This window comes from Dermochelys coriacea, chromosome 18 (assembly GCF_009764565.3).
Source record: "Dermochelys coriacea isolate rDerCor1 chromosome 18, rDerCor1.pri.v4, whole genome shotgun sequence".
Classification (NCBI taxonomy): domain Eukaryota; kingdom Metazoa; phylum Chordata; order Testudines; family Dermochelyidae; genus Dermochelys; species Dermochelys coriacea.
In genome coordinates this window covers 14,580,743-14,606,900 of record NC_050085.1, presented here as the reverse complement: position 1 = coordinate 14,606,900, position 26,158 = coordinate 14,580,743, and the positions used below count along the sequence as shown (strand labels likewise).

Sequence of the window (26,158 nt, the reverse complement as noted above, 5' to 3'; positions counted from 1 at the left end):
GAACATCAAAAACTTTGTGGAAGTTTAGCTCCATGCTTCAAAGATGGAGCCTTCTCCGCACCAGGCCAATGAGACCAAAATCTCACATCCAAACACAGCAACTGTGGGAACTTTCAATCCAATGCAGGGCTCTCTCTGATTGCACCAAATATTGCGGATCAGACAATATGATGGCTGGATCCTTATGTCCAACCCTGACAAAACCTCTAGTCAATCAACAAGTCTTATTTATGTGTCTGATTTATTTTCTTTAACAGTCTATCTGTGTGAGCTGGAAACCTTTACTGGTCAGTGAGTCTTGCCCAGTGCTCTGAGAAATGCCAGCAAGGGAGGAGGCATCAGATCAAAGCAGCTGATAAACTCTGGTTCCTCTGTGAAATCATTTTGTCTTTTGCAAGTGGAATCTTGGCTTCTGAGGCACATTGCCAAGCAACTCCCAACAGGACACTTAGGACAGGCAAGAACCTATGAGCGAGGCCGGAAGAAGAGTTCTGGGAAGCTTCAAAGCTTGTATCTTCCACCAAGAGAAGTTGGCCCAATAAGAGAGATGACCTCCCCCACCTTGTCCCTCTCATATCCTGGCACTGACACAGCTACAACACTCCAAAGAACCCTAGAGAAAGTTGTCTGCTTCCTTCCCGTGTATGTTCTCCAAACATGCTAAGTGCCAGGAGAACGGAGATATGGGTGGGTGCCCCAACAGCACAGGAGGGGAAGGCATTGCCATGTCTGAAACACAGGGGCTGTGCTGGGATTTATTTGCTTACTTAGAGTTGTTTTCACTGGATTATTGGCCTCCTGGGTGGGGACCCCGATGAGTTTTGATGAGGGTTCCCAGGGAAGTGGCGAACCTCCTTCGCTAGCAGATATCAGAACAGTATTGTTATTATTAATTACTTGTATTACCTAAGTGCCTAGTGGTGCACCACGGCCCCATTGTGCTAGGGGCTGTACACTCAGAACAAAGCGATGGTTGGCACAGTGCATACGAGATTCTCCAGCTAAGCTAGCAGGCAGCACTGGGCAATAAGCATTAATTTTTCCCCCCAGTTAAAGCTTCTTAAGAGAAGAGATTAAGCATTTCTTGGTCCCAGACAATGTGGGTGTCAAATTTCAGGGGATTTGGTGCAGCCTTGTGTTTAAAGCATAGGCCTGGAGTCATGATCCTCACGCCCACTCCAGCCCATTTACACTGGGTTAAAGGACCAGGGGAGTAGGCGGGGTGAGTCAGGGGCATGGCCCCAGCATGCACTGCTGCAGAGCTTTCACAGCACCGCTGCCCATAGGGCAACCTAGGGAAGTCGACGTGACTTAGGCCCCCAGGGCAGTAAATTACACCAGAGGCCTCTCCATCCCCCGGAGTAGGCCAGGATTGGGAGAGCACAAAGGATTAGTGTGTTACAAAGTTTTGTATTAATGATCATTTATTGGGGGTTTCCCCAGTCCTCCCTTTTCGAGCTGAAATCCAAACATTTACTAGCAAATAGCCATAAAGGTAACTCTTAAAGATGCATAATTTCAAGAGTTCTGGGGTGAAATCAACCTGTGGAATTCATTGCCAGGGGATGTTGTGAAGGCCAAAAGTATAACTGGGTTCAAAAAAGAATTAAATAGGTTAATGGAGGACAGGTTCATCAATGGCTATTAGCCAGGATGGTCAGGGATGCAACCCTGTGCTCTGGGTGTCTCTAAACCTCTGACTGCCAGAAGCTGGAACTCAACAATAGGGAATAAGAACATAGGAATGGCTATACTGGGTCAGACCAATGGTCCATCTAGCCCAGTATCCTGTCTTCAGACAGTAGCCTGCACCAGGTGTTTCAGAGGGAATGAACAGACCAGGGCAATTTATTGAGTGATCCATCCCCTGTTGTCTAGTCCCAGCTTCTAGCAGTCAGAGATCTGGGACACCCAGAGCACAGGGTAGTGTCCCTGGCCATCTTGACTGATAGCCATCGATGGACCTATCCTCCATGAACTTATTTAATGGATCACTCAACAATTGTCCTGTTCTGTTCATTCCCTCTGAAGCATCTGGCACCGGCCACAGGATACTGGACTAGATGAACCATTGGTCTGACCCAGTATGGCCATTCTTATATTCTTAAATCCTGGCCCTACTGAAGTCAATGGGGTCAGGATTTTACCCCAGGATATGTTCTTCTCTCTCACTAGCACCAATATAGGGCAATGATGGCTATTTCTACCGTCTTTACTTTGTCTAAGACATTGTGTACACAACTGGACACACTGGGCTAAATTTCTGGTCACTGGGATGTGGGGGGAGGAAAACACACACTGTATTATCTTTTGCATTGATAAAAGAAATCTCATAAAAAGAGAGGTTGGCACTTTTCACTGGGGCAGCAGTTGAGGTAGAAAGGGGCATAAAGGTGGAAGGCTGCCATTTATAAAATGCAGGATCCCTGATTTCATCTTGGTTGACTAGATTAGGCTTTGTTACAATCCTGGCTACTTGTCTCAGAGTGGGTTCGGCCATTCTCCCTCCTCCCACATCTCTCTCACGCTCAAACCCACTCACCCACATGCTCATACTGCAATCAATTATGATAAACATCGACTTAAGAATTATTCATTTAACTTCAGTTTCCTTCAAAACATGGAATCATTTCTTACCTTAATTTTAGACTGATTATTTTTGTATCCAGCGATGTAAATAAATAAAATAATAATAATAATCTACAAAGAGATTTGTGCAGAAAGCTAAAGTATCCACTGTTAAAGTAGGAAAGTTTGGATTGTTTAGGTCCCAAGCATGGAGGGGGGGAAAGGTTTCAATTAAAACAATTTGGGGATATAATATTTCCTCAGTGATTCTGGGGGCAGCAAACACATAGACAGTGCATGAGTTGGCACCTGATGCCTGGCTGTTATGCTGAATGGAGCAAGAAAGAGACAGATAGATAGATTTGATGAGGGATGTTTGCAGGATTAGAAATATAGCCTCTAGAACACAATTAAAGCAATTTTTTCCCATTCAATGCAATTTTAGAGTGCAAAGATGTTGCCGTGAAAAATTAAGATTTTTTTTTCTGGAAAACAATAGGGTATTTTAATGTGTTTGTTTTGCACATTGTATTGTGGTAGTTTGTTTGCTTATATTTAACTAGGGCAACCTTTATGAAAGAAACGAACTAAGTCACAGCGACAATGGCACGGGGATGAAATCACAACATTAATCTTCTCTGTGCATCTCTAAAGAAGTGGAAACTTCCACTGAACGCCATGAAATTCTTTTCACCATCAAGTTGTTCAGACATGCCAATCACATGCGCACAATAACTACTGAGGGGGAAATCTTTTTCTCTTTGAGGGGAAAGGTTCGTTATTAGAGCGAGGGAGAGAAGCTTGATATGCTGAAATGAATAGACCAACTACAGATTCAAAAAAGAAAATTGGTTAAACATCATGGTGATTGGAAGAGAAAGAAACTGGGCCTGATCCTCTGAGTGGGTCTGTGGGTAAACTATAAGGGCATAGGCCTCATGCAGGTGTTTTGTGCGGGTGGATTTCACCCTGTCAGAAGAGCTCCCTGGGCAGTCAGTGGAAGCTCCATGTGTCAGGTGCTTCCAGGACTGGGTCCAGGGGCTCCATTTTGTTTTCCACCAGAGATTTCTGTGTACAGGCCTGTGCCCAGGGTGGGAGAGAGAGAGAGAGAGAGAGAGATAGAGAGAGAGAGAGCTTGAGATGTGAATTATTCACCACAAAACAGAATGAAATTCACCTCATTTTCAATTGCCTGAGGAATGTGAAACTCAGCCCAAGTTGGCCCAAAGTCAACTACCATTCAGGAACCTTCTGGGCTGATTATACTAATACTATTAATTACCTAGCTCTTGCAATCACTTGATCTCACAGCACTTTATGAAGTCAATCAGCCTCATTAACCCCAATTTAAACCACAGGGAAACTGAGGCACAGACAGGGGGCAAGACTTGCCCAAAGTCACTCAGCAAAGCAGCAACAGACCTGGGACTTGAACCTAGATCTGCTGAATCCCAGTCTGCTGCCCTAACCACTAGTCCACACGGGTGATACACCTACCCCTCTAAAGTGTGTCTTTTCACGCAGGGTGAAATGTGGCTGTTTCAGCCATGTTTCTCTTTGAGACTTTGGGTTTGATTTGTAGGTGTGGTCTCTGCAAATAAACGCTTCTGTAACTGAAGTTGCTTAGATGTCTAACTATCTCACTGGGAGTTAGATTTTGTGCCACATTCACCACAGCCACAATTGCTGCGGGTGCAAAATGGGAGGCTGGTTTAAGTCCCCTTTCAAAATCAGACCCAGCCTGAAACCTTGGGAGTGAAGGAAAGATTCCATCTGAATCAAAGCCAAAGAAAATGCAAGATGAGGAAAATGCACGTGAGCCCCTACAGAGTTAGGCAGCTGAGTCTGACGCGGGTGTATGGCTCTGTGGGTGTGTGCGTGTTTGTGATGTGTTTATGTCTCTGTGTGTGTATCTTTGTGATGTGTTCTAAAAGTTTGTAGTGTGTATGGGTTTGAAATGTGTGTGATGTATGTATGCCACTTTATGTATGTGTTGGAGATGTCTGTGTTTCTGAAGTGTGAAGTATGCATGTTTTTGTGATGGACGCGCCTCGTTGTATGTGTTTCAGATGTGTGGTGTATGAAAGCTTGTGTGTGTGTGATATGTGTGTTTTAGTAACATGTATCTCAACATATGTGTCTGAGATGTGTGTGGTAGATGTATGCCTCTGTGTGTGTGTCTTTCCATTAAACAAACATTTAAAGGATACTCTCCTTCTTTTTGTCTTCTTCCCACGTTATTAAACAATTTCTTTATTCATTTCATTAATGGCCTTTGTGACTGCAGCTATCTTTAGTAAAAGGGGCTTAAGACAGTCACTGGTAAGATTTTGGAGGCATGGACTGTTTTATAATATGTTACAGGTCATTTTCATTGTAGATAGCATTTCCATCATTTTTCTTAAAATATTCTTAGTCTGGAAAGCTAATAGGAAGATAAAAGTTCCCAGGAAGTATTTAAGAGTCGGTGGGAGGGGGGTGCACACGCATGCAAACATTATATATACCCTCACCCATATATCACTTGAGCCGGCTCTTGTTCCGACTGAAGATGGTGGAAGTTTTGCCATTGACTTTAATGGGAACAGAAATGAGCCCCCAAAGAAAAGTGAAAAGTTAAATTCAGCATCATAAGAATGAAAAAGAAAACTGAGTTCTAAATCAGAGACTTGGCTGCACGGAGAGACTGGAAAGCATTTTTCCTGGCAGTTTCTGAAACCAATGGAAAAAAAACCCAAGCAAGCCATCGTCTGTGTAGGTAAGAAATTGCCAAATGAATTTCAAGAATTGTCAAACAACTGCTCAAGGAAACGTTACTTGCTTTTTTGTTTCTTTTTGCTGTTGTTTTTAAAGAATAGCTAAAGAAGCCCCTTTCTGAAGTTCAAACTTCACAGGAAAACAGCTGATTTCATTAGTGTTGTAAACAAGATGGACTTTTTCAAAATATTTATTTTAGGAATCAAATTAAATGTTCCAGCTATTTGGGAATTCAATTCGGCCTTTCTCCGTGTGCTAGTCAAGAATCCCAATGCATCAGCGCACGGCTTTAAAGGAATTTCTTCACTCTTTTGGATTAGTGACCCATTCTAACAGGTCTTCATTGACCAGGAGTGTGGGTCTCTCAAAGAGTCCATTGGATACAGCTTACAAAAGATTTTAGCCGGGGATGAAGAGTTTACAAAAAGTTTGAAGGAAACCGTGGAGTCCTTTTAAAAGAGAATAAACTGCCACTGCTGTGTCTGGGTTGAGTTAATCTGATTAGGCCACGCTCATCAACAGGCTTGCTGAAAAGGGAGAGGGAAAAAAGCTATGGATGGGGCCAAATAAATAAATAAAATAAAACGAGGACCTTTTTACTAGTGAAGTCAAACGAAACATATTGTGATAGGGCATGCTTGCCTACAGATGGCAAAATGACAAATCTTTTCAAAGGCAAAGCAAATATAATTGATGGCTTCTTTTTTTTTTTTTTTTCCCCAGGTATGGGAACAGACACTTAATAAGATTAAGGGAAGCCAAAATGAAAGGCGCCGTGAAATACCACAGATACTTGCAGTGGTTGTTCAGATGACATAGTCCTCTGAAGTCCGCCTTCCCTAAATAAAGCAGGGTGGTAAAAAAAAAACCTCCCAACTAAATTAATTGGTAATACTTCATTTCTGAGGAAACATATGCATAAAAATAAGATGTTTCTTCCTCACCTGTTAATGTTCCGACTTCCTGGTCACAAATTCTAGAAGACTAAAAGTGTCCCAGGTTAAGAACGGGGGGCGGGGGGAGGGGAGAGAAGCAAATAAACGATTTTTGGGGAGAAAGCTAGTGACAAATGAAAGGAGGGTTCTATATTTCAATTACTGCTTAATATTATTAACCGTGCACTGTGTACATGGAGGTGGGGTGGGTCAATGGACTGCAAATCAGGATACCTGGGTTTTGTGTTTTTGGTTTTGTCTCTGATTTGCTGCATGACCTTAGGCGAGTCATCAACCTGGCTGTACGTCACTTGCCCCTCTGTGAAACACGGAGAGACACCCTCCTTCCACTGTGAAGTGCTTTGAGATCTCAGGACGGCACGGGCTAAATTTTATTATGATTACACAACACTTTACAAGCCCATAGGATACATGGGGCCCCAATTCTGCTATTGCATGAACCATGCCATAGCATCAGTGAGAATTGTATGTGCAAGGTCTACCGGATTAGTCCTATAGTCCCTGACCCTGCAAGCTTACTTTTAAATCAGCGAGGCAAATGGGATACATGGGCTAACAGGACAGGCAGAGAAGACAACAGTGGCTTGGAGATCAGAGCAGGAAGGCGTTGCAAGAAAAGCAGGTGATGTGTAGGAATCTGGCGAGGGGCATACAAACAAAGGGGAAGATGCTGGCCTCACTGGGAGTTTTGCCATTGACTTCCATGGAGCTAGGATTTCACCCAAGGAGTAGAGCAGATGCTTGAGTGCGTGAGCAGAATGGTGCAGAGAGCAATGAGACTTCCTAATCGATCGGTGTTTGCAGCACCGCCACTGTGGCACGACAACACGAATCTGAGGCTTAAATAAAGGGGTGATACAAGTGCAAATTAGTACTGAAAGAAAGGGACCAAGTGCCAAACCCCAGCTCCAGCCCTGTCCCCCAAGGGCTTACACTCTAAATAGGCCAGACAGATGAAGTGGGGCAGGGAGGGATAGGCAGCCAATGTCATTTTAGTTCTGCTGAGGTATTTTGGTGGTGCCTCTCCAGCCTGAGCAGCAGTAAGCACTAGAAACTTTCCCTGAAACCAATGGGAGTTGCAAATACTCAAAATGTGCGCTTGATTCTTTGCCATTGTTCCTGAAAACTGTCAGGCTATGTGCAACCTAATGATAGGTGTTAGCTCGTCAGTGTAGCTGGGTGTGTGTATCCAGATTCATGGGGCTTAATTCTCATGGGGAACCAGCCCCTGGAAAATAAGGGACCATGAGATTTGCCACTCCAGATCAGACCATTGGCCTATCAACTCCTATATTCTGCCTCAGGAAGTGATCACACCAAGATACTTCAGAGAAAGTGGTGATCTGCCAGATACAGTACCTGGATATCTATTGTTCTGGGTTTGTACAGTGCCTAGCACAATGGGTCCTGGTCCATGACTGAGGTTCTAGGTGCTATGATAATGCAACTAATAAATACAAATTGTTATACGCAGTGCTGTCCCCGAAGGGGGTGGGGGTTTTCCTGCCCCCAAACTGATCAGCTGATGCCCAGAGGCATGAGGATTTGATTACTGTTGTCTTAGCAGACAGAACCACCAGGGCTGTTCACAGTCGTAACATTATCCAGCCTTTTAAATATCCCATCACATATTTGACTTGAGGACCCATGAGAGTCTGGGAGCTCCACACACTGACTACATTCTGGCTGTGGAGACATTTCCTCTCACTGTCTTTCTTCCAGACACCCACCCGCTCCCCCCAACAACCTCCACTTTGTTACCAGCCTTGGCTTCCGTCCCCACACCACACATTGCAACACGAGACGTATCAACATCCCCAAGAGACATATCAACATGCCCCCGCGCGGCAACACGGGTCGGTCACCAGGACCGTGGTGGGGAGAAATTTGATTTTAAGAGGCAAAGTATGAGAAAACCAATAAGTAACAGATGAAATAAAATATTTACAAACACCTACATGGGCTTTTCTTTCTTTCTTTCTTTCTCTCTTTCTTTCATTTCAGCCTTCCATTTTAATTGCTCTTGTATTTTTTACAGCTATTTGTGGTCCAGAGGAAAATTTACAAGCACTCTGCTAATGACACATAATTATGTCAAGTAACATAGGGCAAGATCATACCTAACCCCATGTACAGGGGAGTAAGGGGGTGAAAGAAGCAACCCTTATCCCCTGTAAAGAGTCCCTCCATCCCAGCATGGCTACCTATATTGCAGGTAGCAATATAGAAGGCAGAGCTGCCTCTTCAGGGCTGCTACTCCTCCAGTATGGGAAGAAGGAAGCAATCTGTACCTGGTGCAGTTTACTTCCCCCACACACACACGCATCCACCCCTGGGACAATGGTAGGTTGAGGGGGAACCAGGGACCAGGCTGTGACTCTCTGAGACTGAGAGCGATCTGTTTCCTCACCCATTCCTAGGGCACTGCAACTGCATGCTGCGTCTTACTGAGCCACAAGTGAGCCCATCACAGTCGTGGCCCCGATCCTGCAAACACGACGGAGCATTCCCCCCATGAGCAGTCAATGGAACTACTCACAGGAGCAATTGTTCATTGGAGAATCAGGCCCTCCACATGTCAGACACACAGAAAATGACACAATATTATGTCATCCTGTTATCTTAGGATGTGTTATTGTGGACATAACAAGCATCTTACCAAGGCAGGGAACCCAGCTCCACGTTAGATGTGCCACAGCTTGAGGCTACATTCCTCAGCTGTATTTTAGGCAGTACATTTCAAGCTGCTTGAGCTGTGCTTGGATTTAACACGTGCTGCTCCTTAGCAAACATAATTAAGAACACTATCCATGGAAGGAGATTTTCTCCCCAAGGCCACCTAATACAGATGTAATTGACTCTATTTTCTGCTTCCTGCACATGGATTGCAGCAACTCAGCCCCTATTATCCATCAACAAATTAACAGGATCCAGTCAAAGGGACCTCTTCAACCAGGATTGGTTTTGGAGAATGGAGCACTGGGCTGTGTTAAATCTGGACACAACCCTGCTTCATTCTCTTTCTTTTTATGTTCACCGCCTTTTCAAGATGTTTTCAAGTTAAGGATAAGTCAGCAAATATGTGTTTGGGCAAACTGGTGGAACTTGTTAAAGAAGTGGACATCTGTCTCAATCAGCTGGTCTATTCTGTTGCTAGAATATAACTGGGGCTCTGAGTATTTAAACACAAAAGAAGGGGCACTGTGTTAAGAAAGCAATTTTTACATTTGCAGTTGCAATTTTCTTCTGCCTAACATTTTGGGGGAGGATTAAAAACCATTTGCTTCACATAAGAAAAAAAGAGAAAATCTCCATTTATAAAGCTGTGAAATTCCTTCCACATTACGGTGATTGTATTCCCGTAGCCAGTTCTACATCTCTGAGAAAGATTGCCTTTATTTAAAGCAGAGACAATAAATAATAGTTTATTAGCACAGACAGTATTTTTCTTATAAATATCTTAGCATAGAACTGAAATGGTCTCTAAATATGCTGGAACACATGGATGATTTTACTTTTGATTGTGTTACGACATGCTTTGGTAATACAAATGAGTGTTTGACTCATGAAATATGTTGCATTTTACCCAGTAATCTCAGCACAACAAAAGGAAATCAAAACAAAAGTCACATAAAAAGAGAACAATTTTGAACACACTCAGGTGTGTTCAAAAAAAAATCTTGAAAAAAATAAAAATAAAAATTCCTGGTGAAAACTGTTACATGTCTCCTTCCTTGCTAAAAGCTCTTTTAACAATGCATTTCATACCAACTATATTTATTAATCAAAATTACAGGTGGACTTAAAGCAAACCCCCACAGCTAACCGCTCGCAAACTTTGGTGCAGTTTAAATAAAGATTCAGACCTGAACTTTAAGGTCTGGGCTTATCTGTAATTATTAATAGCTTGATTAAGTAGCCTTTACTTAAGCAAAAGAATTGTCTTCTGGTTAAGTCACAGGACTATGACTCTGGAATATAAGCCCCTTGGGGCAGGGTCTGTCATTTTGTTCTGTATTTGTACAGCACCTTGCACCATGGAGTTCTGATCTATAATTAGGGCCCTTCAATCGTACAGTAATACAAATAAATAATAATTAACAATGAGACCTGGATTCAATTCCTAACTCTGCCACAGACTCTCCGTATGATCTTTGACAAGTCATTTTGGCCCAATCCAGTTAAACATGTGAATAAATGGAACAACTTCTGCTTAAATTGGAGCAGCTACTTTGCTGGAGCAGGGCCTTAATCTCTCCGTGTCTCAGTTCCCCATCCATAAAGTGGTTATAATAATGTTTCCTCTCTTGTGAGGATAAATCTAATAGTGCTTGCGAGGTGCTGGGGCCAGGGTGATGGATGGGAGAGAAATAGATCAATAGATCCACTGCAATAGGCACCAGAAATGGGCCCAGTAAGTGTAAAAGAGCACAGGTGCATAAAACCCATTTCCATAAGTGTTTTCCTAAACTGCTTTCTGACTGGTATTTTTAAAGTCATGTGACCCTATAATTAATTTCAATGGCTTCGAATGTTAAGATCCAGTGGGCACGGCGGGGAATATGCGAGGTGGGAAGCGGGGGAGGCTGCACCATGATTTGTTACACATTATAGTCTATTAAAGAACCTCCTTACAATCTTCCAGTCCTTAATGTCTTAATTTCTCCTCCAGCTTTCCCTTTGACACACTATCCAAAGCAATGTATGACTGGGGGATGATTGCACAGGATAAACCAAGGGAAAATCCAGGAGGGATTATAGTCCAATCCCTGGGCAAACAGGAGTCGGAGGAGCTGCACACAGACACAGCTGTCTGCCTCAACAATACCCAGAGCAAACAATTCCCCAGTAACAAGACCCTAACAAGGGCAAGAACCGTCAGAAGTTGGGAACGAAACAAAACCTGCATTCAAACCCCTGGGATCCTGGTCCTTTTATGAGCCTTTTCAGCCCAGCTGCAAGCTTTTGAGTTGTGCTTCAAAACTTTAGAAGCTTCGCTGTAATAAAATTGGGCTTAGAGATCAAAGGGAGTCTAGGATCCAGATGCAGGCTGGCCAAAGGGGAACAGTGTTCTTCACAAGCATTTTGTTCTATTCTGTTCTCTGGGATCTACTCAGACATGGATATTGGCATCACTAGGCTGTTTCACGTTGTTGGCGTGCATGGTGGAAACAGTCTGAAGCTTGCTTTTCTAAAGCACAACATGTATGAACAGGACTTTTTTTTTTAAGGGATCAAGATTAAAAATATAGGACATGCCTGTAAAGGAACCACAGGGGATTTTAACTTAATCCCTAATAAGGAAAAGCTCCATCTTCATTTACAGCCAGTTTAAATGCATTTGCTTTTCCATTGCATGTTTAGGGCATTGCTGTATTGTGCCATTTTACAAGCGATGGCACCTGTGAAAAACAAAAATGAACCAAACCAGAAAATTACCAGAGGCTGAGGCATGGGGGTTAATTAAAGAATTGTGATAGGACGTGTCTTTCAAGTTGTGATGTGATTCATCGTCAGTCCCCTTTGTGATATATTGAAAACTGTGTTAAAATTACAAGCTGTCACTTTAAGTCTAAGAGGTTTCCTGGTCCTGCTTGCAGGCTTGGAGGCTCTGTAGCGAAGTGTGTGACATGGGCCTTCAGCAGTCAGTCTGCAAAGAGCCAGCGTAGAGCAATGTGTATTGAGTTGTACCTTTCTGCTTTAGGGAGCAGCTGCTATTGGCTCTTGTGTGTTAGGGTTCTGAATTCTAAAAAATAAAGTCATTTTACATTGCAATTTTTCTGAAAGTGTATTTTACGTTTTTATCTAACTTGGTTGTGTGCATGCTATGAGCACAACAACCTTCATCTCTTCTGCGGGTCCTATGGGCCCTGCTAATGAAATACACCCCAGGCAAAATGGCACCCATGAAGATGAGCTGGATTCATTGCTGTGGACAAGAGCTGCTTGGCACAGGAAAGGGGCCGTTAGGGATCTGAATATGGTTCCTTGATTCTCTTCTAAGCTCTGCATTACCCTACATCCCCTGGCAGAAGTCCCCAGCTGCGGGGATGGAGGTGGTTTCCACTCTCTTTGCATAGCCTGAGCAATGATTCTGCCCGATTAATGGTAAATCGTGAGCCATAATGGCCTGATTTAGCAAATCTCTCAATCTCTTCATAGGAGCAGGATTAGGCCCTAAATTCCAATGTCATTTGTGTCTGCCTAAAATCTGCATTTGGCTGTCAGACAGCCCACACAATGACTGCCAGAGAGGACAGTGTGTGTTTACATTAGGGCCTGATCCCATCACCCTCATGCTGGGAAAGACTGCAGAATGGAGCCCATTCACAGTTCCAGGAACTAGTTCTTGACTTTTAACTGCATTGAGTGATCCTCCAAATGTGGGTTACTGTGTAAATCTAGGTTTCAGAGTAGCAGCCGTGTTAGTCTGTATTCGCAAAAAGAAAAGGAGTACTTGTGGCACCTTAGAGACTAATAAATTTGTTAGTCTCTAAGGTGCCACAAGTACTCCTTTTCTTTTTGTGTAAATCTAAACACATACAGGCGGGGGTGGGAGTCGGCGGGGAAACAAGTCTGTGATGGGTAACTTGCTTCTGATTTCTAAACGTTCAAAAATATTTGAAACATATTAAAGTGCTTTTGGATAAATGTCTTCTGGTTTTACACATAAATACATATAATTGGATAGATAGATAGATAGATAGATAGATAGATAGATAGATAGATAAGGTTTGACTTTACCCATTTAAAACCATCAGGCTTTTACTTTTGCTCCAAGAGGGTAATAAATATTGCTTATGTATAAGTACTAAATTCTTATTGCAAAATGTGTTTAGCCCTATCAATAAACAGCCCATTCAGTTTATATGTAGCATTTTACATCATCCCATATTACTCCTCTGCGTGATAATCTATTCCCAAATAATCACTATTAGAACAAAGTTCCAAAATGTATTCAAGACTTTTCCCTAATTTGGGGAGGGTTTTGTATCCCGTCCACAAGTTTATCACTGCAAGAACATCAATGAAGATTTTGCCCTTGATGCACAAGAAATCTTACCCAAACCCAAAAACGTAAACTTGAGCAATCTCCCCAAAACACTGTTTGTTGGGTAAGATAGTATCAGAGCCTGATCCAAAGCCCCCAAGAGTGAACGGTAGTCTCTCCACTGACTTCACCAAACTTTGGATCAGACTCGAAATTCATTTGAAATTCTGAAATTAAAAAAGGACTGGCTGTTCAGTCAGAACTTTAGGATGATGGAGATTGTATTTAATTGGTTCACAGAAAGACATGAAATTATTGTTCTGGGACATTAATGTTACATTTAAACTCTGATTTTGAGACTGATGCAATTTAAAGTTATCAATGTTGGGTACCATTTTTTGCCAATATGGACATTACTTTAAAATACAGAACACATTTTAAGGAAATAAAATAATCCTTTCTGGTAATCTTATTAAACAATGCTGCTCTGTATTTCCCTGGCCCAGATTATAAAGGAGCCCATTGAACTTTCCAAATCCGGTTAAGCAAACATTATATGTATTTTTCTTCTGTAGCACAATATGCCTCTCAGAGCATCTTTACAATGGACTGTGCGACAATTTTGTGTACATTATTTATATAACTCCTGAGTCATAAACCAGGAAACACAACACAGACACAACCCAGAAACCCAATTCACAGAAGTATTGCCATTTGTATGATCGTATATATTTGAGCATGGTGAAGGTAAAGGCCTCTGGGGGGAAAAAAAATTTCCCTAGATCCTTTGATGTCTGGCTGAAGATGTGTGCATTTTGCAGGCTGAATGGTGCAAACCACACAAAATTACACCTGAAAATGAAAGCCCCAGAGACAGATTCAGCAATGAAAACTGAAATGTTTCAAAGAGCGACTTTCCAGCTATTTAGGTGTCTATATGGCTTCATTGCTGGAGGCTGAGAGTGCCTCCCAAATACTAATGACAACTCTCCTGTAAGTGACATATTATCCCCATTTTTGCAGATGGGCAGGAGAGGAAAACACACACACACACAGATGAAGCAACTTGTGCAAGCTCCCACTAGGAATCTGCACAGAGCCAGGAACTGAACCCAGATTTCAAGAGTTCATTTTTTTCCATGAATCCCTCTGTGACTCCCACGGCTGGTTGCAAGCCCCAAATCAAGCATAGCATATTGAAGGGATGCCAGATGTGTCCCTAAATACTTACTATTTAGGGATAAATCTCCTGGCACTAGTTGAGCTCTTTAGCTCTGGTTAGTAAATGTTTTCAATTAGTTGTGGGTTTTTTATTGACATAGTCCCCCTGGTGTTTGATGACATGATTAGTAACTGGTTTCCTGCCATACGCCCATCTGAAATGTGGATCCTTGCCAAACAACCCTGTCTTGCTGTAGCTGTCCGGCACCATCACCCACTCTCCCTTCTGTATGAAGGTTACTCTGCTACCCATGTGTCCCCCAGCTGGAGCATAGAAAACAGTTTGGGGTACCCTGCTATTTATCACTTGATCTTCATCCTTATTGTGCAATGCTGAATTCTCTGGGGTTCATGTGAACTGCTGCAAATTATTAACTCCCCCAGCTCAGTCCAACTTTTTGCAAGGCAGATGCTCAGACTTTTGCAGAGTGTTGAGTTTAATTGCCAAGCAGTGTAGCTTTCTGTTTATACACCCACCCCTGGGCTAAACCCTGCTCCCACTGAAGTCAATGGCAAAAACTCCCATTGACATCAATGGGGCAAGGCATTGGCAGACAATGGAATTTTAAAGGAAATTTACAAAACTCTGCGGGCCTGATCTTTCTGCCTTTGAAGGCAAATGACAAAACGCCCATTGACTCCAATGGGAGCGAGATCAGGGCCAAAGAAGGGAAAAGACCCTAAATAAATCCTGCCCATCAATGACAAACAGCAGGAGATTCTTTAAAATGCATGTGAAGAGACTGGAGGCAAACCTCAGCTTTCCTGCACACCCCAGCCCAGCTGATGGAAGTGGCTGAGTTTCCCGCCAGTGGCTTCTAGCAGATTTGGATTATGTCACAGTGTTTTTCTTGTCAGTGGCAGGGTGAGAATTTTGGGCAAGAGAAACAACTGCACCGCACTAAAAAAACCCAGCAAACCAGCCTTGCAAGGAAAGAAATGAAAAAAGGGCGGCTCTGAAAAATGTCAGTACCTGGGCATGTGGGGTTGGGACTGGCAAATCTTTACGTAGTTTCAATCTTCCAGCTGATGGGATGGGAGTCCCTTTATGTGGCCCACAGCCTTCTGCAAGCCAGAGGGGGTTCCTTGGGAATCCCGATGCCCCCTGGCGGCTACAGCACCAAGTGGTTTCTAGGAGCTCAGCAAATTGTGTCTCCTCCACCACCTCAGTTGGGCTACCTGTTATTAACTAACTCCTTATTGAGTGTCTGCTTGTGACTAAAGGAACAGCTGATTGGCGTCAGCCTGTGGATCCCAGAGAGGAAATTTGGATGAATTTTTTTTTATTTTAAAAAAGTAAACTTGTGACTTCTTAGAATTAAGTTTTCTTTTTGCTGGTAACCTTCAGCTGGTTGAAGTCCTGGAATCTAGTGATCTGTTTAATTCCTTCTAGTTCATGTAGTTGCAGCTGTTGCTTTTAGTACCGTATGTGCATTGCTACACGAAGGAAATGTGAGAGGAGGGTCTGTTTCATGAATAAGAGTGTGAATTTTTTTAAAAATTGAGGTGGGAAGAGGTTTCTGGCAGGGTTTCCCTGGGACTGGCAGGGATGGGCAGGGAATGGAGACTGAGCTCTAGCTCCTCCCAGGAGGGTGAGGCATGGCAATGCCTGTGAAACTAGAGTGACCAGATGTCCCGATTTTATAGGGACAGTCCCGATATTTGGGGCTTTTTCTTATATAGGCACCTATTACCCCTCACCTCCATCCCGGTTTTTCACAGTTGCTGTCTGGTCACCCTAAGTGAAACCAGGTTGCCTGGTGGCAGCTGGCATTTGTGCTCTAAGTACAGGCAGACAGGTTGGTACAAGCTGAAAGAACAGTTAGGTTACAGATGAACACAAAGGCCTGTCAGGGCTCTTTCCTGGGGGCAATGGGGCAGAACATTCTGGATCTAAAGGGAATGGGGAGGGGAAGGAGTTTGGACTGTCTTCAGAGAGAGTGTTTAGTAGCTTTTGCTGATCCTGAAAGTGAATAAATGGCAGAGCCAAGCAGAGTTTCTAGGTAAATTTCCCCTTGCATTCCTCCCGCCCCTCTCACCCAAAAATTTTGCTAGGGAATCCCAGTTCAGACCTGCAGCACACAACACCCCCTCTCCCACTCAGTTCCTTTTATGCTCTTCCTGGGACTCTTCCATGCAAAGGTTGTTTACATCATTGGGGTTGAGGGAGGGTTTTGCCAGACATTTGGTGGTTTTGTGATCCGGACAAATCTCTAGACTGAGGCCACCAAACTCATTTCGCTTTTGCTGTAACAATCTAAGGCCAGTGCACTAACCCCATCACATTACATGGGCAGCTGCATGAACAGAAAGTTAGCACAGGCTCTGCGACATTAGATCTGAAAAGGAACCACAGCTAGTCTTTAAAAATCTTCTCTTGGATCAATTAAATGGAACTAGCCTGTCCTAAAAGATTTCCTTTCATCACAGCCTTCCAAAAACCCTCCCTAACCACAGCTCCAGAGAGAGCACAGACCACCAAACAATGCATCAAAAGTCACTAATACTACTCTTTATGCATCTTGTAGTGTGCTTTTCGGACCAGACTATCCACGGCTAAGTTTAATTCAGTGGGGTTGCAATGGGAGAGAGATTTTTTCCCTGAGCAATATTGGGTGTGAGCTGTAGCTCATGAAAGCTTATGCTCAAATAAATGTGTTAGTCTCTAAGGTGCCACAAGTCCTCCTTTTCTTTTCATTGGGCTTTCAGTTCACACCATTTAACAAACTGGCCTGCAGGTGGAGCTCGCGGGCTTTTTTCCCCTCTCCTGCAATTTACAGACACTATCCAAAAACACTAGGAATTGGGGGAGGGGGGGTACGGAGGGGGGGGAGGGCAGGGAGTGTTAAACCCACCCCACCCCCAACCCACACACACACTTGCCTCCAGTTCTGTTGGGAGATTTGATTATTTAGTTAGGTGCGTCAACAGCTAATTACCATAGCAGTGCCAGGAAAGTTACAAATTATAAACCTGGCATCAGAAGTGGTTAAAACCAAATGAAACACTTAATCAGGACAAATTAAAAGCAAAACACAAGAGTTGTCAACAAAAGACCTAACAGAATAAATGGTTATATGCCTTTGTTGAACAAATCAATCCATTGGTTAGTCACGTTTCATAAAAGAAGGAATTTTAATTTACAAATAGCTTTTTTTTTAATTGCAATTCATCTTTTATTCATTGCTTCAAAAAACCTAATGACAAAAACAGACAGTGTATTAAGTCAATAAGTTCATTTTGAATTTCAAATAGTTGAAAGTAAATGAATATATATTTTAATAAAAATAATTTATGTAAGTCTAGAGACTAGAAGTTTTATATAAAGGCTCGGAAGGAATAGATTTTTATCGGTAAATGTCGGTAAACGTCAATTTCACTGTACACATACACACTGATGAAAAAATAGTTCCATTGGTAATAATTGACATTTACCGACGGACAAAGTATGAAAAATGCTGCTTGAGAACTTATTAGAGTTTGATTTAAGGATATTTACTTTGTGTGTTTTGACAGGTGATGTTGATAGTTTGTATTTTAACAATTATGAAGCTTTAACTTTTTAATTTCAACCTCTACTGTCATTAAAGAATGATGGTCTGCCCCCATTGTCCAACCCCTTATAATTTCCCACAACTGTGAAAATTTAAATCAATGAACAATTTAAAATCTGCTTAAAACCCATAATTTGTGCAACTGTGAAATTTTAAATGGATGAAAATTGGGGAAAAATGTTTTAAAATAAACACCAATATTATCCATTGAAATGATAAAAAATAAAACTCAAATTCTGCCAACCCTAAATATATATATGAGCTTTATATAGAATGGTCTTTAAACTAGGAAGGCTTAGAAATTAATTGGGGGCTTGCAGACAATTTAATGGGATTACCTCCATGTAAGAAGGGTAGGAATTATTATGAATCATAGTTATTATGGTAGCAAGAATTGGGCCTCGTTGTGTTAGGCATTACAAACACATGGCAGTGGGTCCCTGCCCCAAAGAGCTTACTAGCTAAATCAACAAGGCAGGCACAGGGTGGGCGAAAGGGGTATAACACAGCTGCGATGGTAGCAAACATCATATTCGTTCCAAGATTCTTTGTAATGTGTTTAGTTAGGGGCTAAGAGAAATGGAGAGAAAAGTGAAGGCAGATTCTGCACTTCCATCTGCCTAGATTCTGCACTTCCATCTGCCTAGTTTCACACACACACACACACAATCATCTTCAAACTATTGTAGTCTGAAGCAGTTTCATTCTTTCTTAAAATAAAAACAAACAAAAAGTGAAAGGAGGAGAGAAAAACTTTATAATTATAAAGAGAAGACAGGCAGCCCAATGCTGCAACAGTAAACATCCAGATCAACCCTACACCCCAAATCACATTGGGGCTAATCCTGCATTACTGGGGCACCCCCAAATGCCCATTAGTTTTATCTACACTTGGTAGATTCTGTCCCAAAAAGTTATTCTTTTAAGGGGTCAGTTAAAATGCCAAAGGCTTAGATTTCCCTTATAGATTGATTTCATCAACAGCAGTTTGAGGGGCACCAGGAAAGTCAGATGTGGCCCATTCTTTCTAGCTGATGAATGGAAAAGTGTGATGAGGGGAGGGGAGATGGTTTCTCAGGGTCTCTGCTGGTTCCATTTGCACCCATCTTCTTTTTGGATTCTGGACGCTAGGATTCCTTCTTGGAACTGCTGCAAATGTCAGCCTGCAGGTACCATGCCAAATTTTTGTTTTGCTTCTCTTCCTCTAACCCTTGCTCCTTTGTGGCCGTCCTTCCCAGAGGCGCCCTACCCGTCTCCAACTGTCTGAGCACGGATTATTATATTATTATTATTTGTTCCCTTCTTGATTTTTGCACACAAGAAAGAGAGAGGGAGTCGGGAGGAGGTGGGGTGGGAGGAATTTCCCAAGGCAGGAGAGAAAAATCTGCAAGGGAAAAAAAAAAGTGTGGGGGGGAGGGGGGGATCTGATCTAGCTCAGAGTCTCTCTTTACATTAATGGGACAGAGAGGCACTGTTTGGCATGGGAGATTATTTCTGGAGCACAGGAGGAGGCGTGGTTTTCCCATGGCTGCCTCCCTTGCCTGGTGCATGACTGGAGCTTGGCTGCTTTGCTTTTTGCACCGCGCAGGAAGCCAGAAGCACTTTGGCACGTGCTCCCGGGGCCAGGCAGGAGGAGGGGAAGCGCGCGCCCAACCGGGGCCGCATCTCAGGGGTGGAGGCACGAGCACAGCTGGCCGCTGCCTGGCGCCGGGGCCTGATTGACAGCGGGGGGAGTTGCCAGCCAATGGGAGACGGCTTGGCCCGCAGCCCCGGGCCCATTGGCTGCCCGCCTGCCACGGCTTCGCGTGCCGGACCAGCTGCTGCTGCTGCTGGAGTTCGCAACAGCTGGAGGAAGATGTGGGCATTAGTCTGGAAACAGAGGTGGGTGGCTGGGGGATTTCTAAGTGCAAGGCCTGCCTTATCAGAAACAGGGTTTCCACCTACACATTGGATTGCCCTGCACCATAGTAAGGGCCCCTCCTACACGTAAGGCTAGCCCCTGGGAAAGGCTGCAGTGTTATTTATCCAAACCACCGGGGAGAAAATCGACACCATCGGTTCCAACCTAACAACGTGATACTGGGGAGAACATCGCCTCCTCTGAGACTCCAAAGTCTGGCCCCACAAACTCAGATAATGTTCGGCAAGAAGGGTTTTGTTTTGTTTTTTAAAGGTGCTGTATTCACATCTTTCCCACTTCTTTCCAATCTCGAGGCAACGAAAACGACATTCATATAACGCAGGGTCCAGGTCCTGGTGTTTGTTTTGGTGCATTAAATCAATATGATCAGGCTCAGAAGCAACGATCTAATTATAAGGGTTTGGATGGGGAGCTTGATCCCTAGAAAAGGTCACTAAATAAAATTGCTCTTTCCTCCCTGTGTCCATTCTGTTCCAGCTGCAACAGCTAAGAAGCTGCTCCAGCTAAGAAGCTGCTCAGATAGTAGTAAGGGGGTGGACAGATTTTCAGTGTGTTGTAGTTCTTTATGCAGAAAATAACATCCTCCCCACACCTTTGGTTCTTTTAATGGACCAACTAAAATAATCACTTTCCCCACGCAGAGCATTAGAGTGGCGTTCTTCTGGATAAAATTCAACAGCATTTCCCAAAGACAGTGCAAAGAACAAAGACTCTTCAGGCTGCGTTCAGACCTGAACAATTGCCTACGAAACAACTCTCATACATTAATTGGGCCCCTTTCTTTAAAAAAAGCAAATGAATTGCAAGGGCTGTTTGCAGGGATGCCCAATTCTGGATGCTGTTCGCTCTGGTTTGGCTTCACAATTTTCTGTGGCTTGATCCTCCACCCCTTGGGTTTTCAGGGGCGGTAGGATAACTTCACTCCTCCTGCCTTCCCTTTTTCGAGAAGAGTTTGCATCGCTTCTCCCCCATTTTGGGGAGATTGATTTCCTTCCCCTCTGTGCTCCCTGATTTTGGAAGGATTGCACTACACACCCACGCCACCCCCTTTGTGGAGGAGAGTGCATTGCCTCCCCCTTCTTTTTGGGGGGCTAAGGGGGTGCCTTGCTCCCCCGCTTGCCAGCCTCGCCACTGGCTCCAGCACCTTGGCTTTTCATTGCGCTCCCCCCTCTCCCCACCCAGTGTTGCTGGTTTGTCTTTTACTCTGGGGCTGGATTTTTGGGAAGCCCAGCGCGTGACTGACAGCTCGCGGGGGCGTCCTCCAATAGGCACGCGGGCTGGCTGCCCGGTGGGGTGAGTCCCGGCTCTCATTGGCTGGCGGGAGTGTGGGAAAGAATGCAGAGAAGGTTTCACACGAATTGGGAGCAGCCGCTGGGTATAAATAGAGCGGGGGGTCCCTGAAGCACGGGCTTAGCAGCAGCAGCCTGGCTCCAGCTGCAGGAGTGCAAGCCGCCTCGCGCAGGGTCGCCTTGCCGCTGTGCACTGGCTCACCCTGTGATCAGTGATTGCAAAGCCAGACTCCTCCTTGAACCGTGTCCAGGGGGTGCAGCCGCCTAGATCTCCCCCGCCCCCCCCCCAGACTCTGGGCTCATTCCAAAGGATACAAGTTTGAAAATAAATTGCTATTATTATTTTTGCAACGTCCTTTCTCCCCTCCGCTTGCTTTTTTTGTGGTCAAGAGACTTTTTTTTTTTTTTAAAATGCCCGCTGATACCATGGAGAAACCGACAGCCTCCCCGATTGCTGGTGCCCCAGCTACCTCTAGCCACACGCCGGACAAGCCCAAGAGTGCCAGTGAACACAGAAAGGTAAATTGCATCACTTCTTACCCTCAGAGATGTAGTAATCCCACCTGGCTTCTGTATAGATGGACAGGGATGTGTATGCACCTCGTAATGTTGCATATGCCATGATCTATTGCAATAGAAGGTACATCTAATACAAGATGTATATCAAAATATCATGATGATTAATATTAAAGCGATTATCACCGTGTCACTGTGCAGTAATATGCAATAATGATGAAAATAGACATAAAATCGCTATAATATACAGATGTGTATAGTTACATGCAATAGTGATGAGTATAAAGTAATGCGAACACAGACCCATACAATATATAGCAGTCGTGATTACTACTTGGGAGCAGGCTGCATATGGGAACGGGTAACGATTTGCAGTAAGAGACCTAGGTAGCATTCCATTAACTCGCAATAACAGACAAGTAGAGCAATCGGCAATAGAACTGCCCTGCCCTGCAGGTGAGATCCATGTATATAGCAAGGAGATTGTAATGTAGAAGGGAGGCAAATGTATTTATCTCTGCTTCTGTTTCCTTCCCCTTTCTCTCCAGTCCTCCAAGCCTATCATGGAGAAGCGGCGCCGTGCCAGGATCAATGAGAGCCTGGGGCAGCTGAAGACCCTCATCCTGGATGCCTTGAAGAAAGATGTAAGTTGAGCTCTGGAGATTTCAGGTGCAGTTTACGGGGATGTGAGAGGAGGACTCACAGGGACTGTTCTGAAGGCTGCCAAGCTCATAGAGGGGGATGACGGGTCTGTCGCTGGGAGCAAAAGCTGGGTTAGGGATGAGGAAAGCGAACTGGCCGTCGGTAGCAGGGACCAGCAGAAAACCCCCATAGACCTTGGGGGGGAAAGGGCTTCGAGAGGGGTGGTGGTAAGAGAGGAGAGACCCCCATCTTTACCTTCTCCCCTTTGCTCTCTTTGCCAGAGCTCCAGGCACTCCAAGCTGGAGAAAGCAGACATCCTGGAGATGACGGTGAAGCACCTGCGGAACCTGCAGCGAGCCCAGATGACAGGTAAGCACTAGCTTTTCCAGTACCGCTCCCTGGCGTGCAGGGGGGAGCTCCAGCATTTGTGAACTGCTGGGTGATAGACCAGAGACTGCAGCTGCCAATGCAGGCAGCTGTGCAGCCAAGCACCCATTCAGCAGGTGCCCTTGGAATAAAGTGCCTGTACCACACTGCGGGGTGGGTGGAGGCTTGAAGGTTCTGGGTCAGACCCTTCCTGCTTCCCAGTGCTAATGTGTGACCCTCTCTCCTTCCATTGCAGCAGCTCTGAGTGCCGACCCCACGGTCCTTGGCAAATACCGTGCTGGATTTAACGAGTGCATGAACGAGGTGACCCGGTTCCTCTCCACCTGCGAAGGGGTGAACACAGAGGTGCGCACCCGCCTGCTCAGCCACCTCTCTGCTTGCCTGGGCCAGATCGTGGCTATGAATTACCCTCCACCGCCACCCCCAGCTGGCCAGCCTGCTCATCTGGCGCAGCCTCTGCACGTCCAGCTTCCCCCAGCTGCCACCGCAGCTGGAGCAGTGCCTGTGCCCTGCAAACTGAACCCTGCTGAAGCCCTTTCCCCCAAGGTCTATGGGGGTTTTCAGCTGGTCCCTGCTAACGACGGCCAGTTCGCTTTCCTCATCCCTAACCCAGCTTTTGCTCCCAGCAGCGGACCCGTCATCCCCCTCTATGCCAACGCTAATGGACCACTGTCTTCAGGCAGCGGGCCAGGGAACAGAGCTGCAACCCCGTCAGCATCCCCAGTGCAGGGTCTGACGTCATTTGGGGGTAGCATAGCTCCAGCATCCCAAACTGGGAGTCCCATTGGGGAACGCAGTGAATCCGTCTGGAGACCTTGGTGACTTGTATAAAGCCTTCCTCCCTCCCCCCAAAAAACAAAACCACCACACGCTTTGGTTCCGTTGTATGGAACCTTGTTTTGTTTTTAAAGCAGACTTTTTTTAAAAAAAAAGGACTTTAGTACAAAATGTATATTTATTTCCAGAGGTTGGGATCTCAACTTGTATTTTTTACTCCTTTAAAGAAATGCCTTTATTTGAAAGACTTTTTTTTTAAAAAAAGAGATTAGTTTTGTATCAAGTATTCACACCAGTATAATGCCAAAGTTGTTTGTATCTTGTTTGTGTGCGTGTGTCAAAAGACTTCCAAAAAAGTTGCAGGTGTTTGAACAAATAAACTCTTTGAAATAGAAATGTTTGCTCTTTTCATTGTGTGGGGGAGGGAGATAAAGCCCTTTGGATGCAAATCGTGTGGGGAGCAATTTGGGTGACAAATGAACTGAAGGATGCAGGACAAGGATATTTTTATAGGGGTTTGGTTGATGGTAAAAACCTCTTTGAAATCTTTCAAAATTAGTTTATTCTGCATAAAATGAACTGTTTCATTTTCACAAATGGCTCTTGTAAGCCAGGGAAGCACTGTCTGCACACGCCCCCAATCTCAGGAACACACTGCTCTCATATGTCTTTTTAGGGAGCTCATTGAAATGAGATGCCCTATAAAATTTCTCTTCTCCCCCCCACCACTTACTTTTTAAGGGAGTGTAGGAGGGGGAGTGTAAAAGTTACTAGCTTGCCTATGAAAGAGGCGAGCAAGTCGGTCTCTATTGTGGGGAATGGCAATTAAAAGGTATAAAGGGTCTCATCGAGTATGCAGCGGGCTCTTTTGGAAGTTTGGGATCCTATTGAAATGTCTGGGAAAGCAGAGCTGAGGGTTAATGTTTGTCTTTTTTTTTTTTTTCCCCCTCTTTTCTCCCCCCATTGACAGGGCCAGATAGACTCTGATACTCCAATGCTGTTGTCAATTCAATTGCCGGGCCTCACAATGCCTACCTCATAAAAGAGAATCATTCAGGGTGTTTTGTTTTGTTTTGTTTTTTTTCCCCTGCGAGCAGGGGAATTGAGGAAAAGACAATTTTGCCACCCATTATGACTCACCCCCTCAACTTGAATCCTGGCCAAGTGGAAGCAATTGCAACCTTGTGCACAGAGAATTAACCACTTCAAATGGTCACCAATTAATAAGGCCAAGAACATTGGGAATGAATGCAAAGTGTGGAAGGGAAAGCATTGTGCATATTATTCCAATATTATGGTGGGGGGGAAGGGAACTGTCTGGCAAATTAAGCACGTACGCACAAGCCAGGCCTAAAGATATAACCCACCTCTGCTTTGCATCACTCAGCCCCTAGCAAGCAGATCCCTTTAATGCAAAGGGTGGTATGTTATGTCCGAATAATAATCCAAAATCCTAGCTTTATAGGGTAATTAGCTGTGCCAAATGAGTTAGGTTGTGTTGAGGCCAAGAATTTTGCAAGACTCAAAAGAGTGATTGGACGTTCTTAGGGATAACAAGACCATCCAGTTCTAATAGTTAATGCTAAAAAAACACCCCAAGTTTTGGAAAGGATATAAAATCTCATGTTTCAGGCTTTAAATCTGTTAGGGATTAGGATGAGACTTTCACGGAGGCAGATTATTACAGATCACCCAACATGGAGGTTTCTCACACCACCTTATGAACCATCTGGCACTGGGCATCCTTAGAGACAGGACACTGGATTAGATGGACTTTGGGTCTGATCCAGTTTGGCAACTCCTGTGTTCCTAAATGTTGGTCAATGCAGACAGCACCCCAACAGTTCCAAACCTAGGATGAAGTATCCATTGGAATGAGAGGGCTCCCAGGGGGCTTTGTTATGCAATCACAGACATAAAATCCGATTACAATCACTAGCTCCCATCCTCCCCAACCAGTCACCACCCCCGCCTCCTCTGTCTGAAGAAGAGGTGGAAGATCTGATGAAAGCCTGCCTGTCGCCTGGATGTAACTATATACCTCCCTGGGATAGCACGGTGTCCCTGGACTTGTCCCTTTATTCACCATTTCCCAGATCTGGCCTAGATTTAGCAGATTTTACTTTGCTAACAGACAAAAGTATCCAAGCAAAAAGAAAACTACAAGGGCTGACCCAACTGACCTTTTACAATGGCAAAAGTCTTTCCAATGGGGTTTTGATGTATTACATCAGTTCAAATATAGCAAACAATGTTAAGAAGTTCCTCCAGTGATTCCCCCGCCCCCACCAAAAGAGAGGCATTCAATAATATGCATTTTACATGACCCTTTGAAAGGCACTCATTAAGGGTTATATCTGTCATTAAGAAGATTATATGAACAATGAGACCTGTAATAGTTAAGGCACAGATCTGCTTTTATTTTCAGACCTGCTGCAGACTTTTGTGACCATAGCCACACAACCACTCCATGCCTCGGTTTCTGCCCCCCAAGTAAAATGGAGATAATGACGACAACTGTCCAGGAGGAACCAGAAGCTTAATGAACATGAGTGAGGAAGTTTGAGATCCTTCTGGTA

The 26,158-nt window shown here is 44.2% G+C and overlaps 1 protein-coding gene across 2 annotated transcripts; it reads left to right on the top strand.

Annotated features, from left to right (window-relative positions):
* The first annotated feature begins 21,324 nt into the window (after positions 1–21,324).
* Positions 21,325–23,833, top strand: HES4 (hes family bHLH transcription factor 4). Of its 2 annotated transcripts, none has more exons than XM_038376783.2 (4): positions 21,325–21,776; positions 22,322–22,417; positions 22,697–22,784; positions 23,038–23,833. In XM_038376783.2, the coding sequence occupies exons 1-4, from the start codon at positions 21,669–21,671 to the stop codon at positions 23,622–23,624; spliced, it is 879 nt and encodes a 292-aa protein (XP_038232711.1). In that variant the 5' UTR covers positions 21,325–21,668; the 3' UTR covers positions 23,625–23,833. The 2 variants fall into 2 exon arrangements, with proteins under 2 accessions (XP_038232711.1, XP_038232713.1); XM_038376785.2 differs by having other exon boundaries at positions 21,356–21,776; positions 23,041–23,833.
* Positions 23,834–26,158: the final 2,325 nt, after the last annotated feature.

Bases quoted from the DNA above. Each gene is read 5' to 3' on its own strand.
- HES4 (XM_038376783.2), top strand. From the start codon at position 21,669: ATGCCCGCTGATACCATGGAGAAACCGACAGCCTCCCCGATTGCTGGT. The intron at 21,777-22,321 runs GTAAATTGCATC...CTTTCTCTCCAG, and splicing joins GTGCCAGTGAACACAGAAAG to TCCTCCAAGCCTATCATGGA. The intron at 22,418-22,696 runs GTAAGTTGAGCT...TCTCTTTGCCAG, and splicing joins TGGATGCCTTGAAGAAAGAT to AGCTCCAGGCACTCCAAGCT.